Source organism: Nothobranchius furzeri, chromosome 6, assembly GCF_043380555.1.
Source record: "Nothobranchius furzeri strain GRZ-AD chromosome 6, NfurGRZ-RIMD1, whole genome shotgun sequence".
Classification (NCBI taxonomy): Eukaryota; Metazoa; Chordata; class Actinopteri; order Cyprinodontiformes; family Nothobranchiidae; genus Nothobranchius; species Nothobranchius furzeri.
Window position 1 is genome coordinate 52076457 of NC_091746.1, and position 15806 is coordinate 52092262.

Genomic DNA, 15806 nt, shown 5'->3' on the forward strand with positions numbered 1-15806 from the left:
CTCCTCCCCCTGACGTTACGTCAACTCAGGGGGCCAGTTTACAAACTGCGCCATTAGGTCAACAACATGGCGGGCGCAGTGGCGAAGAAGTGTCTCAGTCCTCTGGCTTTACTCTCGAGAAGGCTCTCAGCTCCAGAGCTTGTCTTTAAGAGCTGCTATCACCAGAAGGTAAGATGTTCCGTCCGCTTAAACTACGCCACAGAACCGTAACGCATGTCTTAAAAGGCCTGCTGTTCGGTCATTGTTTACAAAAATTTCTCGTTATTAGTTCTTAAATAAGAAGTCAATTTGAGTGCATGATGTTGTGCGAATATATTATTTTGCTGACAAAACTAGCTTAAAATAGCGAAAGCACCGCATAGGGCTAACAGGAGAGCTTGTTTCACAGATGTATTTAGTTACATCGAGGCTGTCAGGAGGAGGAGGGGGGATACCCACAAGCTGATAGGAGTAAGTAAGCTAAATATTTAGCACATTTACTTGTTTTACAGCAGCTGTTTTATAAATTGAAGACCAAAATAACGCCACTAATCTCCCTTTCAGCTGTCCACAGATTTAATACTTAATTAGATTCGATTAATGGGCTTTGTGGTGGAGGCCAGTGTGCCAAAAACAGTCAACTATTCTGTAATACTTGCAGCCTCGTTGTAAAGCTAACGTTTCCCTTATCCATATTGCACATATTAACACTTTTAGCCTTGGGTTTGGTTGTAATGCATGTCCCTAAAGTTTCTATAACTACAAAATATTAAAAAGCGCTAAAACAGGTTAGAAGAGAATGAAACACTGTAGTTAATCAAAGAAAACACAAAAGTGTACAAAGAAGAATTAATTAAATATTGATAACTATTTTTAAAGCAGTTAGGGGAAAAGAAAGCTGATGAATTATAAAACTGTAGCCCGCATGATGACGTAAGGCTTGAGAAGGCTCAGCAGAAGAGGCCAGGGCAACTTTATTGTTCAGTGGACAATGGGATCCAGTACAAGTCTGTGTAATTTAGGGTCTCTTGTGAAAGGAAGGACATTTGTATTTGCATAACAGTGATTTAAGGACTTTCAGACATGCAACTTGAGGTGCCATGGTTTTTGCACATATTTCTGTCTCTGGTATGGATAAACAATGCATTTTCCCCTCTCTGATGCAGCTTTTTCTGATTTCTGTTCCATGAAGGTGGTGGATCACTATGAGAACCCAAGAAATGTGGGCTCAATGGATAAAAACTCCAAGAATGTTGGAACTGGTTTGGTGGGGGCTCCTGCCTGTGGAGATGTGATGAAGCTCCAGGTGCGTTTATTACTCTGAGTTTTAAACAGTTATTAGGAGGTAATCCTTACACGTATAAGTACGGACACATTGCATTGTTTTTATTTAACTTCATATGAAAGAGTGGCGGTTATTTTACTCTACTTGTTTAAGAGAAAATGTAATTTTGAATAATTCAGTCTTCATCTTCTCATGGATTAAGGTCTTGCTACTTTTTACACCTAAAATAAAAGTTTGAACTTTGGGCAGATCGAAGTTGATGACCAGGGGAAGATTGTGGATGCAAAATTTAAAACCTTTGGCTGTGGTTCTGCCATCGCCTCTAGCTCTTTGGCCACTGAGTGGGTGAAAGGCAAAACTGTGAGTTAACATGATTCTTCATGTTTTATTTTGGTAGAATTGTCTCTACTAATGTCTTAACTTGTAATTTCTGACCATATCTGCTTCTTATTTCAGTTGGATGAAGCTCTGAATATAAAGAACACCGACATTGCAAAGGAGCTCAGTCTTCCACCTGTCAAACTGCACTGCTCCAGTAAGATTAAACGTCACTGGTTTGGTTCATATTCAGGTTACCTAATATATAATTAACATATGTCTGTTGCTGCATCAGTGCTTGCAGAAGATGCCATCAAGGCGGCCCTTGCAGATTATCGCCTGAAGCAACACGACAGCCAGAAGAAGGCAGGCAGAGTCGGCAATTAAACTACGCAATCCCACTTTGAGCTGAATGCCATCTGCTTTCTGTTACTAGGGCAAGATGTAGTACTGCATCCATTATACTTTCCAGCAGTAATTTTGACTAGTACATTGTGGTCAACCCTGTAACAGCGCCACACTATGCTTTCTGTAGTAGTGTGTGATATTCAGAGTCTGTATACTGTATTTAGCCTGTCACGTAAACGCACAATTTACACAAAGCTAATACAAAGATGAGCCTTATTCTGTGAAATCATATTTTCTTTGTGGATTTTATTCATTTTATTTTGAAAGGTTCGATGCAGGTTTTGATCTTTGCTGAAAGTTGTGACCTGTTGGCACCACCAAAGCACTGCCTGTTAAAGGATTGTAAACCAAAAATCAACAAGTGGTCCAATGAGTTTGGTTGTAAATTATAATATTTACAAATGCTTCATTGAAAACCTGCAATAAAAATATTGTAAATTTATTTTTAAGTCAATTTTTTTTATTACTGAATTATTTAGAAAATATAGATTTGACTCTTTTTTTTTTTAATTGTGTAAGCTACTGTAGTGATTTAAATAATCGTCGTCGTCTTCCTCCGCTTACCCGGGTCGCGGGGCCAGCATCCCAACTAGGGAGCTCCAAACCGTCCTCTCCCCAGCCACCTCCACCAGCTCCTCCGGCAGGACCCCAAAGCGTTCCTGGACCAGATTGGAGATGTAACCTCTCCAACATGTCCTGGGTCGACCCGGGGGCCTCCTGCAGGCAGGACATGCCCGAAACACCTCCCCAGGAAGGCATCCTGACCAGATGCCTAAACCACCTCAACTGACTCATTTCGATCCGGAGGAGCAGCGGTTCTACTCCCGAGTCCCTCCCGAATGTCCGAGCTCCTCACCCTATCTCTAAGGCTGAGCCCGGCCACTCTACGGAGGAAACTCATTTTGACCGCTTGTATCTGCGATCTCGTTCTTTCGGTCATTACCCAAAGCTCATGACCATAGGTGAGGATTGGGACGTAGATCGACCGGTAAATCGAGAGCCTGGCTTTCTGGCTCAGCTCCCTCTTCACCACGACAGATCGGCTCAGCATCCGCATCACTGCAGACGCTGAACCAATCCGCCTGTCGATCTCCCGATCCCTCCTACCCTCACTCGTGAACAACTCCTCCACTTGAGGTAGGACCTCCCCCCCGACCCGGAGTTGGCAAGCCACCCTTTTCCTTGAACCGTCACCTTATCATGGTGAAGGAGTTTGAGTGCCCTAATGATCCTAGGAGCTATGTTGTCTGGGGCACTTTGTGCCCCTGGTAGGGTCTCCCATGAAGGGTGAGACAGAACGGTTCAGAGGATTTTTCATGGAGGTAAATTCAAAGAGTCGGAGTACCCAGCCCAGAGGTTTACCAGGGTCCCGCCCTGGAGCCAGGCCTGGGGTTGGGGCCCGTGAGCGAGCGCCTGGTGGCCGGGCTTTCGCCCATGGGGCCCGGCCTGGCCCAGCCCGAACCGGATACATGGGCTCATCCAACTGTGGACCCACCACCCGCAGGAGGAACATGAAGGGTCTGGTGCAGTGTGGATCGGGTGGCAGACCGAGGCGGGAGCCTTGGCGGTCCGATTCCCGGACAAGGAAACTGATTTAAATAATGTGACCCTAAGAACATCTTACAAGTTATTAAATAATATTTCTCACTTATGTACCTCTTATCCATGTGTTGTATGTATACTCACAATAATCAGTGTTCTCTTTTTTGCTTTGAGGAAAAACAACTGGTTAGCATTAACAAATATTTGATAGATGGTATAAATCAAATTCCATAAGTTCAAACGTCATGATAAACTAAGTGGGCAAAATATAAAATGCTTATCAAAGTTCCTGATATGGAGTCTGCTGAAAGAGTCAGTCCCATTTGTTACAAATCAAAACACAGTGATTCTGTTCTTGTGTGATGACATCAGCATTTGTCAGCGTTCAGAAGGCCGTTTTCTCTCCGGCGATCAGCTGAAGCGTTGCAGTGTCATTGTGAATGTGCAGAGAAGACGGCCGGAGACTCCTGCCACCCGAAGCCTCTTTCGAATCCTCCACCTTATAAGGCTGCTCCATCTCTGAGCTTCCTGGTGCCTCAGGAAGCTGCTGCTGCTCCTCAGGGAGAGTTGGCAGCTGCTGCTGATCCAGAAATCTGTGATCTGGTGTACAGCCATCCTCAGAACTGTGGTCTTCCTCTTTCTGAAACGGCTCACTTCTCTCAGCTGCATTCATATTTTTATTTGGTGTGCGCAGGCTGCTTGCTGCCCGCATGATCTCACCCTGGAGCTGCTTGTGAGAGTTCACTGGCTCATGGTCCTGCTTTGGAGATGCTCTTTCTTGCACTTCATTAAAGGGTTTAGCACCACCGGTTTTGTCCCTATGGTCCACGTACATTTTAGAGGGAAATGAAGAAGGGTAGTAGGAATTAACTTTATGCCTGCGACTCATGCAAACTGCTCCACAGATAATAAGAAAGGCGAGGAAGATGAGAGAGTTTGCAACAAGGATGAGGAGCATATTCTCCTTCAGGATGTCCATCATCTGTTTGGGGAAGTCTGGTTCTTGTGCTGGGTGGACTGGTGTGGTCTGATACTCAGTGGGAATGATTCTTGTTGAGACAGAGGCGTTTATGTAACTGATTTCTTCCTCATCTGTACTTCCCTCCAGGGAAATGTAGAGAGGTAGAGATGTGGCCAGGCATCTGCTAAAGTAAAACGCCACATACAGGCCAATGTGATGAAGGGCTCTTGGATGCATCTTTTCCTCTCAGGATCTGTAAAAACAGAAAACACTAAAACTTAATTCTATATGGAGAAACTGTCAGCACTTTAAAGAGTATCGGATGTTCAGAGGAATGTAAAGCAGCAGCTGTCCCTGAGCTGGTGATTACTCGGTAAATTGAAGTTAATTATTGAGTATCCAACCATCCATCCATCCATTTTCATCCGCTTATCTGGAGTCGGGTCGCAGGGGCAGTAGCCTAAGGAGAGGCCCAGACTTCTCTCACCCCAGCCCCTTGGGCCAGCTCATCCGGGGGAATCCCAAGGTGTTCCCTGGCCAGGTAGACATAGTCCCTCCACCGTGTCCTGGGTCTACCTTTAGGTCTCCTCCCGGTTGGACGTGCCCAGAAAACCTCACCAGGGAGGCGTCCAGGAGGCATCCTGACAAGATGCTCGAGCCACCTCAACTGGCTCCTCTCGATGTGGAGGAGCAGCGGGTCTACTCCGAGCCCCTCCTGAATGACAGAGCTTCTCACCCTATCTCTAAGGGAGAGCCCAGCCACTCTTCAGAGAAAACTCATTTCGGCCGCTTCTATCCGCGATCTCGTTCTTTCAGTCACTACCCAAAGCTCATGACCATAGGTGAGGGTAGGAACGTAGATCGACTGGTAAATCGAGAGCTTTGCCTTCTGACTCAGCTCTCTCTTCACCACGACAGACCGGTACAACGCCCGCATCACTGCAGATGCAGCACCAATCCGCCTATCGATCTCACACTCCAGTTTTCCATCGCTCATGAACAAGACCCTGAGATACTTAAACTCCTCCACTTGGGGCAGGACCTTATCCCTGACCCGGAGAAGGCATTCTACCCTTTTCCGAATCAAGACCATGGTCTCAGATTTAGAGGAGCTGATTCTCATCCCAGCTGCTTCACACTCGGCTGCAAACCATTCCAGCGAAAGCTGAAGATCACGATCTGATGAAGCCAACAGGACCACATCATCTGCAAAAAGCAGAGACCTGATCCTCAGGCCACCAAAACTGATGTGCTCCACACCTTGGCTGCACCTAGAAATCCTGTCCATAAAAGTTATGAACAGAGTCGGTGACTTGGCAGAGTCCAACTCTCACTGGGAACGAGTCCGGCTTACTGTCGGCAATGCGGATTATAAGCTCTGACACTGGTCATACAGGAACCTAACAGCCCGTATCAGAGGGCCTGGTACCCCATACTCCCGGCGTACCCCCCCCCCCCCCCCCCACTGGGCCACCCGGGGACGCGGTCAAACGCCTTCTCCAAATCCACAAAACACATGTAGATTGGTTGGGCAAATTCCCACGCACCCTCCAGAATCCCCCTAAGGGTATAGAGCTGGTCCAGTGTTCCACGGCCAGGACGAAAACCACATTGCTCCTCCTGAATCTGAGGTTCAACAATCCGATGGACCCTCCTTTCCAGAACCCCTGAATAGACCTTACCAGGAAGGCTCAGGAGTGTGATCCCCTGTAGTTGGAACATACCCTGCGGTCCCCCTTTTTAAATAAAGGGACCACCACCCCGGTCTGCCAGTCCAGTGGGACTGCCCCCGATGTCCACACGATATTGCAGAGCCGCGTCAGCCAACACAGCCCCACAACATCCAGAGCCTTAAGGAACTCCAGGTGGATCTCATCCACCCCTGGAGCCTTGCCACAGAGGAGCTTCTTAACCACCTCAGTGACCTCAGCACCAGAGATTTGAGAGGCCAAACCAAAGTCGCCAGACTCTTGCTTCCTCACTGGAAGACGTGTTGGTGGGATTGAGGAGGTCTTCGAAGTATTCTTCCCACGATCCATAATGTCCTGAGTAGAGGTCAGCAGCACACCGTCCCACTATAGATAGTGTTGGTAGTGCACTGCTTTCCCCCCCGAGGCGCCGGATGGTGGACCAGAATCTCCTTGAAGCCGTATGGAAGTCTTGCTCCATAGTCTCACCGAACGCCTCCCATGCCCGGGTTTTTGCCTTGGCGACCACCCGAGCCGCGTTCTGCTAGGACTGCCGGTACCCGTCAGCTGCCTCTGGAGTCCCACAGGCCAACAAGACCTGATAGGACTCTTTCTTCAGCTCAACAGCATCCCTAACCGCCGGTGTCCACCAGTGGGTTCGGGGGTTGCCACCACGACCAGCACCAACAATCCTGCGACCACAGCTGCGGTCGGCCGCCTCAACAATGGAGGCACGGAACAGGGTCCATTCAGACTCAATGTCCCCCGCCTCCCCCGGAACATTTTGGAAGTTCTGTCTGAGGTGGGAATTGAAGCTCCTTCTGACAGGAGACTCTGCCAGACGTTCCCAGCAGATCCTCGCGATACGTTTGGGCCTGCCTGGTCTGACCGGCATCCTCCCCCACCATCTGAGCCAACTCACCACCAGGTAGTGGTCAGTTGACAGCTCCGCCCCTCTCTTCACCCGAGTGTCCAAGACATGCGGCCACAGGTCAGATGAAACAACAAAAAAGTCGATCATTGAGCTGCGGCCTAAGGTGTCCTGGTGCCAAGAGCACATATGGACACCTTTATGTCTGAACATGGTGTTCATTTTGGACAATCCATGACTGACACAGAAGTCCAATAACAAAATACCACTCGAATTCAGATAAGGGGGGCCATTCCTCCCAACCACACCTCTCCAGGTCTCAAGGAAACTGGTTCCAGAGCCATGCGTTGAGGTGAGTCCGACTATATCTAATCGGAACCTTTCAACCTCACACACCAACTCAGGCTCCTTCCCTACCAGAGAGGTGACATTCCATGTGCCAAGAGCTAGCTTCTGTAGCAGAGGATCAGACCGCCAAGGTCCCCGCCCTCGACTACCACCCGTCACACACTGCACCCGACCCCTTTGGCCCCTCCCACGAGTGGTGAGCCCATGGGAAGGGGGACCCACATTTCCTCTTCGGGCTGTGTCCGGCCGGGCTCCATGGATGAAAGCCCGGCCACCAGGCGCTCGCCAACGTGCCCCACCTCCAGGCCTGGCTCCAGAGGGGGGCCCCGGTGACCCACGTCCGGGCGAGGGAACACGGTTTCCATTTATATAATTCATCATAAGAGTTCTTCGGGCTGTTCTTTGGCTGATCCCTCACCTAGGACCTGTTTGCCATGGGTGACCTTACCAGAGGCAGAAAGCCTCAGACAACTTAGCTCCTAGGATCATTGAGGCACTCAAACCCCTCCACCACGGTAAGGTGGCAGTCCAGGAAGAGTAAATTATTTTTCATAATATAGTATTTATTGAGTAATTTTGAGTAAATAACTAACTATTTCTCTTATGATGATTCTATTGCCAAGCAGTCAGATTTTCAAAGTGGTTCTTGTGATGATGAAAAGTCACCTTCTTTGGGACAAAAAACCAATGATAATGAATTATTCTCATGAGATAAAAGTGAAACAATAGTCACCTTTTGGTTAAGGAATGAGGCTGAGTTGGTGGATGTTTGGGAGGAAGGGGTCTTAGATATTTAGGTGCATTATGTAAGAACGAAGTAAGACGGACATCCAGTGGTTGGTTTGAATACTGCAGGCTATGTTTCAAAACAAACCAGTGACTCTTTTACCCTCCTGTTCGTGATTACGACGCAGCACCAGAAAATTCTAGATTATGAGCGAAGATGAGCCGTACACAGTAAGTTGATAAGTACAGTAAGTACATTTCACTGTAAGATTGAGTTGTTGGCAATTTAAAAAGTAGCTTGAGATATTTTTAGTGCTGAGTAGTTTCCAATTCACTATTAGCATTGTTAGATCCATGTTAGCCTCTAGCCATCTTCACCCAAATATAAGCCCTTTTTACAAGACACACCATGCCGGCAAATCAGTGCAATATTACCTCAACGGTGTGCCTTATAAACACGCCATGCCGGCATGGCGATGAGTGAATTTTGCGGCATTCAATCCGCCTCACTTGGTAGTAATATTGTTGTAACTGTGGTTCCAGTGCTCAGCAGCACTCGCCTCTGTCAGTGCGCCCCAGGGCAGCTGTGGCCACATTGTAGCTCATTACCACCAGGTGTGAATGGGTGAAGGAATGATTGCGTTGTAAAGTGCCTTGGGGGGTTCCAGGACTGCAGAAGGTGCTATATAAAAGACAGGCTGTTTACTATTTTGTACCTTTAAGAAGAAATTGTAGCTAAAATATGAAAAAGCTCCCCAGGTGTGAATAGGTCTAACTATACTTGTCTGTCTCTGCGTGTCCCTGTGATGGACTGATGACCTGTCTGTCATTTTTATCCCTTTTCTCAGTATTCTATGATTGTAGACCCTGATGCTGCCGATGAGACCACATTCACCTCAACAGACTCACAGCAGATATGGAACATCATGCTGCAAGCACCGAAGGATGACAGCTTCAGTTCACGTTATTTATAAAGCTCCAACACATGACACAAATTGTCTAAATACTCTGTACAAAACAACAAATCTAGATAATATGGGTCCCTAGGCAGTTTTGGTTTGCTTTTAGCACCCCCTAGTGTCCATTTGTATAACCAAAAGGAAATATCCTTGCTGTAAGTTTGTCTTTTTAACACCTTATTCTAACACCTGAAGCGTTTCCTCAGCTTTCCTTAGTGTGTACAGGAATGATTAATCACTAAATCAAATAAATCAGCTGCGACCATGATCTAAAACATGCAGGAAACGTGCTGGATGTCTAGACAGAGCGGCCCGCCAGTCTGAAGTTGCAAGTGGAATATTCTGACCACAGGGAACGATGGAGACTTTCATTAACCCTGTAAACGTCATTTTAGCTCATACTGGCTCAAGAAAATGATTTAAAAATATAAAAAAGTTGCAAAGTATGCCTTAAATGTTACCGCTTTTGTTAAATATTAAGTGTCCTTAAGGTGAGGACAAAGGGCCGTGGGGGTTTGTGTAGAAATGCATTATATCATATATTTAAGCAGTTATTAACGCTTTATTAGTTTATTAATACCTAATAATGCACTAAATAACGTTAGTAAAGGGACCCTTATTGTAAAGTGTTACCCAACTCTATATCCTTTCAGGGGCAGATTCAAGCTCAGGGACTGCAGTAAATGCATTGAAATTGTAAAAAAAAAAATCATTGCTACTTCATGCTACTCTGATTTTTTTCTCTCCTCTCTTCTCATATTGAGAACCCATCTCACCTGATCTCATTTTAAATTCTCCTAGTTTTCACTTGAAATATGAAATTTCCCTGGCCTATGAATGTAGGCCATCAGTTTGCTGAAGCAAAATAATATTTTTCTATATAGGACGGCTTGCCAGGTTACACTTTCCCCCAGTTTCTTTGAAAAATATACTTTTGGCTTATCTGACAAATGATCCAGCAGATTAGTTTGCATGTCCACTGAGCCATTTCTGAATGTAACAAGAGTAAATATGGAATAAACGTGTCGAAGAGCAGAGGTCGGCTCGATTATTTCCTCAGTAAAAATGTCATCAGTCATCAATCTTTGCAAATACTCATTTATTCAGCACAATCCCATAAACATTGCACTAGAGCTGAGTATGGAATAAAATAGGTGCTAATACTTCACTTTTCTTCTTTTTATTCTATGAATGTGATGCGAGAATAAAAAAAAAACTTGTACTTAGTAGATGATCAGGTCTGGTTTTTAAAATGGATGAACTAACCCTTTAAACTCAACTGAATGTATTGACTCGGGCCACGCTTCTCTCTCTGCTCAGACTGTTTTAACTGGCAGCAGCTCCTGCACTTTCATCCACATTCTGCTGCATCTGTCTGCAAGCTGGCCACCACATGAAACCCAGCTCCCCACTGGAAAAAAGCAGGGATTTTTTATTTTCTTTCAGCGTGAATCACCGGGGAAGATATGTGCATGGCCACAGAGGCCTGTGCAAACACACACAGACATGAACACAAAGAAAACAATCTACATGAACACAATTTGGATATATATATATATATATATATATATATATATATATATATATATATATATATATGGATATATATATATATATATATATATATATATATATATATATATAAAAGATGACAAAGAATCATGTAACCAGTGTTTTAGGTGTCTGAGACATCACAATGCTGTCATTTCCCCTAATCTTAAACTTTTGCATCTGCATGACAAAAAAAAAAAAAAATCAAAAATACACATTTAACTCACCGTCCAGTGCAGAAGGAGTTCTTTTTGCTGAAATCTCCGCTGATAGAGGGTGAGTGAAACCAGAAAGAGGCAAACTCAAAGGGAGCAGAGCACAGACTGCACGCAGCGATTTGGGGAACCACTCCACCTCTGCAGTTTCAGGTTTCAGTGAGGACGTTTGCATAGTGCAACCAGGAGCCCTCCTTCTGCCTCTCGGCTGGCTGTTATCCCCCCCCTTACGTTTCCCTGAGTGAGTCTGGGGCTCTCTGGCCTGCATACAGATTGATCTTGTTAGGCAGAACTTCATATTGTGCTGTGGGGCCAGGGACCTCCTGTCCACTCTCTTTAAATGTGCAATCATAAATAAACAATAAAAAAAAGCCAGCTCCTAAACTTTCCCTCTGGTCCTGGTGATAATCTTCTATTCATGTCACACTCGTGACAAACAAACCACCTGGGGGTTGAAAAAAAAGAGTCAAAGAGCAGCTTGTATGAGTGACCTGTAAATGCAGGAAGAGGTTAACGTTTCCTGTGGAGACAAAACACCCTTAACACTCCCAGCAAGGGGGGATGGAGAAGGCCGCAGACTTTTATAAACAATGAGGTGTTATTTATCCAGAGGCAACTGATTCAATCCGCAGCACATGTTAAAAATACAGGCTAGGCGCCTGCATGAGTGAATGCATTTTTCTTTGGGGGCAAGTCGACGATGTGCGAGTTCTGCGACTAAATTATATCTTTATTTGGTCAAGATGAGCACGAGATGACGTCCAGCATCTGGAAGGTTTACGTTTGTCCCAGCTCTGTTGATAATTACCGCTCTGCTTCAGCTCTGCGTGACCAAACATAAAAAAGAGCCTCATGAGTCTAGTACACAGAAGAGTTTTCATTGCACAGGAAAGGAAGTGACTGTGGGATCCAGCTCAGCGTAGGAGAGAGGGCTGCTTTGAAGCGTTTCATAAAAAAAGGAACCAGGCTACGAGACAATCTATATTTATTGTGGCTGTTAAACGCTCAGACACCTATTAGACAGTGTTAGCAAACTTAAACAACATCATCTGATTGTTATTTTCAGTAAATTTACAAAGAAATTATGAATTTTCTCTGTGAAAAGTTCAATTGAAGGCAATAAGGATGCAGAACTTTGGTAGTTTTCTTACTTTGTGGTATTAACACAGCATGCAAAACACATTCTAATGAGAATTGTATTATTGCAAAATAAATACAGGGAATTTTCTTTTTATTTTACTTAAGTGCAATAAGTTCTGCAAATGACCAAACCCCACCGTGATCCTGAAACGTGTGTGTTGTTTTCTTTTACCTGAAACATGCTTTCCCCCCATTATCTACATTTAACACATTTACTGTTTGTTACAATATTTTCTGCTCAACACACAACAAACAAATCATGCACTTGTTTTGTGTTTTAAATGTTCTGAGCTCAAACGGTGTAAATTAGGTAAGACGTTTAAAAAAATGCAATTTTACTGTTCACGTATGAGCAAAAATACTTATTTACACCAGTTAATGTGGTCTGAATAGATCATCTTAATTCTTACATAACCATCACTTTCCAAACTTTGTTTTCCTTTTCCATTTTTACAATTACTATAAACAGGAATTCTTGAGGAATAAAATCCAGAAAGGTTGAACAAATTCAGCATCCGTACTGTTAAAACCATCAGCCTTTAAGAGGCTGAAAATTCTCTGTGAGAAACAGAAATTCCTCGACAAAACGAGTCTGTCTTCTCTTGATGCAAATGAAAACCATGAAAGCTCCAGTTCGGATGTTCAAAAGGAAGAAGACATCAGCTTTGATCACTCCGTGCATCCTGGTTCACATTCTCAACTGGGATCAAATTATGCAAAATGTATCAACTTTTATCCAAAATCAACTTCCTTCTCATCAAAAGCCAGATGTTATTGTCGCCTGGACATGAAGCAGTGTGTGTTTGTGGTTTCTGTAACTCATCCCGCTGATGTGCACTGAAGCTACACCACCAGCAGTTTCTATCACCGACAGGACACAGATCAGTTCAGTATCACGCCTAAAGAATGGCTTCAAATCTGTCTAAACATAGCAGTCACTCTCTGGTAGGAAGCTGCTAAGAGTTACATTATCTCCTGCTTCTTCATCGCTGTCCCCGTATCCGGGGAGCACCAGGACTCCGTTGGAGATCGGATTGCGATGTCTTGTATAGGTGGGAGTTTTTTCAGGTAGCAGAGAAGAGATGCACATCATCTCAGTTCCCTGCTGCTTCTTTGCTTTGGGTTTCCTTGCAGACAGCTTGACACAAAGGACAATAGTAGAAAGCATGAAGATAGTAGCCAGCCCAGCCAAGACGGCAATGACGATGAGGCACTGCTTTGCCACACCACGAGTGGAGCAGGTCTGAATCTCAGTGTTTGGGGAAATCCTGCATGCTTCACAGGGAATAGCTGTAGCCGCTGGAGTTGGTTTGGTTGTTGAGATTGGTAATCTCTTGGGTTTTCTTGGGATTAAGGCTCCCACGGGACTGGTAGAGTTGAGAGTGGTGGAGCTGAGAGGCTCAGCTGTGGATGAGGTTGGCCATGCTGTCTCAGATTTGGATGCGAGGGTACTTGTGGTTGAAGCTGACTGAGATGCAGTCGAGAGGGTGGTAGTGGCCTTCTCAGGGGTGGGACTTGAAGATGTGGAATTGTGGATGTCCTGGGTGAAGGTAGCCACATTCTGAGTGGTTACATTTGAGGAGGTGGTGGAAGGTTTCACTGATATAATTCCAGTAGTGAATAGAGGTTGTTGTGAAGAAACAGCAACTGTTGCAACAGTGGTTGCAGGAGTGTTTTCAGGTGTGTTTTTATATATAAAAACTGAGGCTGATGACAGATGGGGCTGATGTAACGTGTGGCTGAATGTGCCCGTCAGATGGAGGGGAGATTGTGATTCATCCGTGGTGGTCACTGAAGGGGAAGGTTGTACTTCAGTCGTGGTCACCCTAGTGACTCTTGCTGTAGCCTCTACAGGTGCAGGTTGTGCTTCAGGTGTAGTTTTGGTCGTAGGTGTGGAAAACGTTTCTACACCTTTTGCTGTAGTTACAGCAGGAGCGTCTGAATCTGTTTTCAGCTCTTCTGTAGAGGCAGGAACTTTGGAGATATTAGCATCTGCTGTGGCAGTGGTCACGGCATCTTTGCTGTTGCCGCTTTTGTCGCTGATAACTCCTTCGGTTGCATCCGTTTGTGACACTGCCTTTGCCACTGTAGGAGAAACATCTTCATGCCTGTGCATTGAACTCCAGGCTGCAGGATGCAACACTTCTGCAGTGGTTGGCTGCTTGGCTGCATAGTTTGCTTCAACGGTGATGTTCGTGGTTCTGTTTTGTGGTGTGGAAGTTGTCATTGACTCCACAGCAAACACAAAACACCCCCCCCACAGCAGCAGCGCATACATCTTTATGCTGGGGAGCATCTTTGGCATAAAAAGACCTGGAATAACAGACATATTTATCTTTATTTAGATGTACAACAAGTGGCTGAAAACTGTGACAGATGAATAATGAAGACATAGGGGGGAAACTGTCATGTTTCCACAAGTGACATCTTGATGAAACAATCATATGTCAACACCACAGACCTTGCTTATCAGAAAAAATACAGAGCTTCTCCAGATGTTCGACACGTTTTCAGTCCCTCATTGTTGTTACAATGTGCCTAAAGTTTCTACAAGACTAAGAAGACAGTAAAAATAGGAAATATGTTGCTACAATGTTTGAATATATCACATGAAGCTATTCAAGTTAAATTTTGTTTAAAAAAGTATTTTGACACCCCTACCATCCTCTTACCTTGCTGTCAGTAAAGCAGAGCAATGTGTTTGAGATTTAAACAACAAAAAAAAGTTAGTTTAACTAATTTCAGCCGCTCTGGTGGAACATCCTCGAGAGACTGTCCTGCTGAGACTGTTGCTCTGCTCAGCAGTAGAAACAGGAAATGTTCACACTTAGGAAGAAAACTTGACGTAACATCACATTTCCAGATAACTCACAAACAGAGAGACACTTCCTTTTGAATCATTATCGTAGATCAGCCAGAAACAGCAACTGAATACATAAAGAGGTCAAACATCTGCTCAAATTTGAAGCTCAAGTATTTGACAAAAGAAGTATTTTTTTTACCTGGCAGGTGTGAAGCAGACGAGCGCTCAGATTCGTTCATGCAGAGTGATCTCTACATGTTCTGATTACCACTTTATTTAGTATCAGGAAGTACTCAGTTCTGTTAAATGATCAGGACTGACTCACATGTTGACACTTGATCACATTTCTGCCTAGGATTTAAAGTGAACCATGATGTGGGTTAAATAAATGTGAGATTTCAGGGCTCTGAGATTTAACCACAGCAGCCAAGAATCAGTCACATGAGTGGACACAGTCATACATCAAACATGTGGTCAGCAGATCCACCGTGATGTAGTACAAGAGCTAGATTTTAAAAGGTGGTGACAACAGCAGGAGTCATAACACGCTAAAGTCAGTGGAAACACGCAGTTGTCAATGTGTGGAAACCACAACTGTCACTTCCTGTGCTGGTGAGTCACGCTGACGCTGAACTAATAAACATGGTTAGTATTTGTTGTTAGCATCACTATGCAGACACACAGACCCAGAACTACAGTTTGTCACCTAGATTGTGTTTGGATTTTTTATTCATTTAGTAGAGCTGTGATTAAAGTATCTTCTTTGCTTGCATTGTGATTGACCCGCTTTTATACCCCTAACCAAGCTTTGATGTGTTTAAGTGTTAAAATTACAGCAGGTTGAGGGGTCTCCAGCCTTCAGTACCCAGATCTAAACTTGGTCCAGAGTTCAGCTCAAGGCTTCCAGAACCCTAAAGATGTGGGCTGGATAATTTGTTTTTTAATTTTAATTATCTGTTGGATTAACTTTATTTATACTTTTGTAGACAAATAAACCTCTGGTTAAAATGTG

At 44.7% G+C, this 15806-nt stretch overlaps 3 protein-coding genes across 3 annotated transcripts; 1 reads left to right on the forward strand and 2 right to left on the reverse strand.

Moving 5' to 3' along the window:
- The first annotated feature begins 11 nt into the window (after positions 1-11).
- Positions 12-2432, forward strand: iscub (iron-sulfur cluster assembly enzyme b). Its single transcript, XM_015941585.3, has 5 exons — positions 12-168; positions 1172-1285; positions 1514-1624; positions 1721-1799; positions 1878-2432. The coding sequence occupies exons 1-5, from the start codon at positions 67-69 to the stop codon at positions 1967-1969; spliced, it is 498 nt and encodes a 165-aa protein (XP_015797071.3). The 5' UTR covers positions 12-66; the 3' UTR covers positions 1970-2432.
- Positions 2234-11297, reverse strand: tmem119b (transmembrane protein 119b). The gene is made up of 2 exons (XM_015941590.3): positions 10864-11297; positions 2234-4746 (listed from the first exon to the last, which is right to left on the reverse strand). Exon 2 carries the CDS (start codon positions 4728-4730, stop codon positions 3918-3920), a length of 813 nt encoding a protein of 270 aa, XP_015797076.3. The 5' UTR covers positions 4731-4746; positions 10864-11297; the 3' UTR covers positions 2234-3917.
- A 522-nt stretch (positions 11298-11819) lies between these two features.
- On the reverse strand, positions 11820-15368 carry selplg (selectin P ligand). Its single transcript, XM_015941611.3, has 2 exons — positions 14664-15368; positions 11820-14304 (listed from the first exon to the last, which is right to left on the reverse strand). Exon 2 carries the CDS (start codon positions 14294-14296, stop codon positions 12914-12916), a length of 1383 nt encoding a protein of 460 aa, XP_015797097.3. The 5' UTR covers positions 14297-14304; positions 14664-15368; the 3' UTR covers positions 11820-12913.
- Positions 15369-15806: the final 438 nt, after the last annotated feature.

What these genes read in the sequence shown, in the direction of transcription:
- iscub (XM_015941585.3), top strand. Translation starts at nt 67, where the DNA reads ATGGCGGGCGCAGTGGCGAAGAAGTGTCTCAGTCCTCTGGCTTTACTC. An exon ending in AGAGCTGCTATCACCAGAAG is followed by an intron (nt 169 to 1,171) that starts GTAAGATGTTCC and finishes TGTTCCATGAAG; the next exon opens with GTGGTGGATCACTATGAGAA. An exon ending in TGTCAAACTGCACTGCTCCA is followed by an intron (nt 1,800 to 1,877) that starts GTAAGATTAAAC and finishes TTGCTGCATCAG; the next exon opens with TGCTTGCAGAAGATGCCATC.
- tmem119b (XM_015941590.3), bottom strand. Translation starts at nt 4,730, where the DNA reads ATGCATCCAAGAGCCCTTCATCACATTGGCCTGTATGTGGCGTTTTAC.
- selplg (XM_015941611.3), bottom strand. Translation starts at nt 14,296, where the DNA reads ATGCCAAAGATGCTCCCCAGCATAAAGATGTATGCGCTGCTGCTGTGG.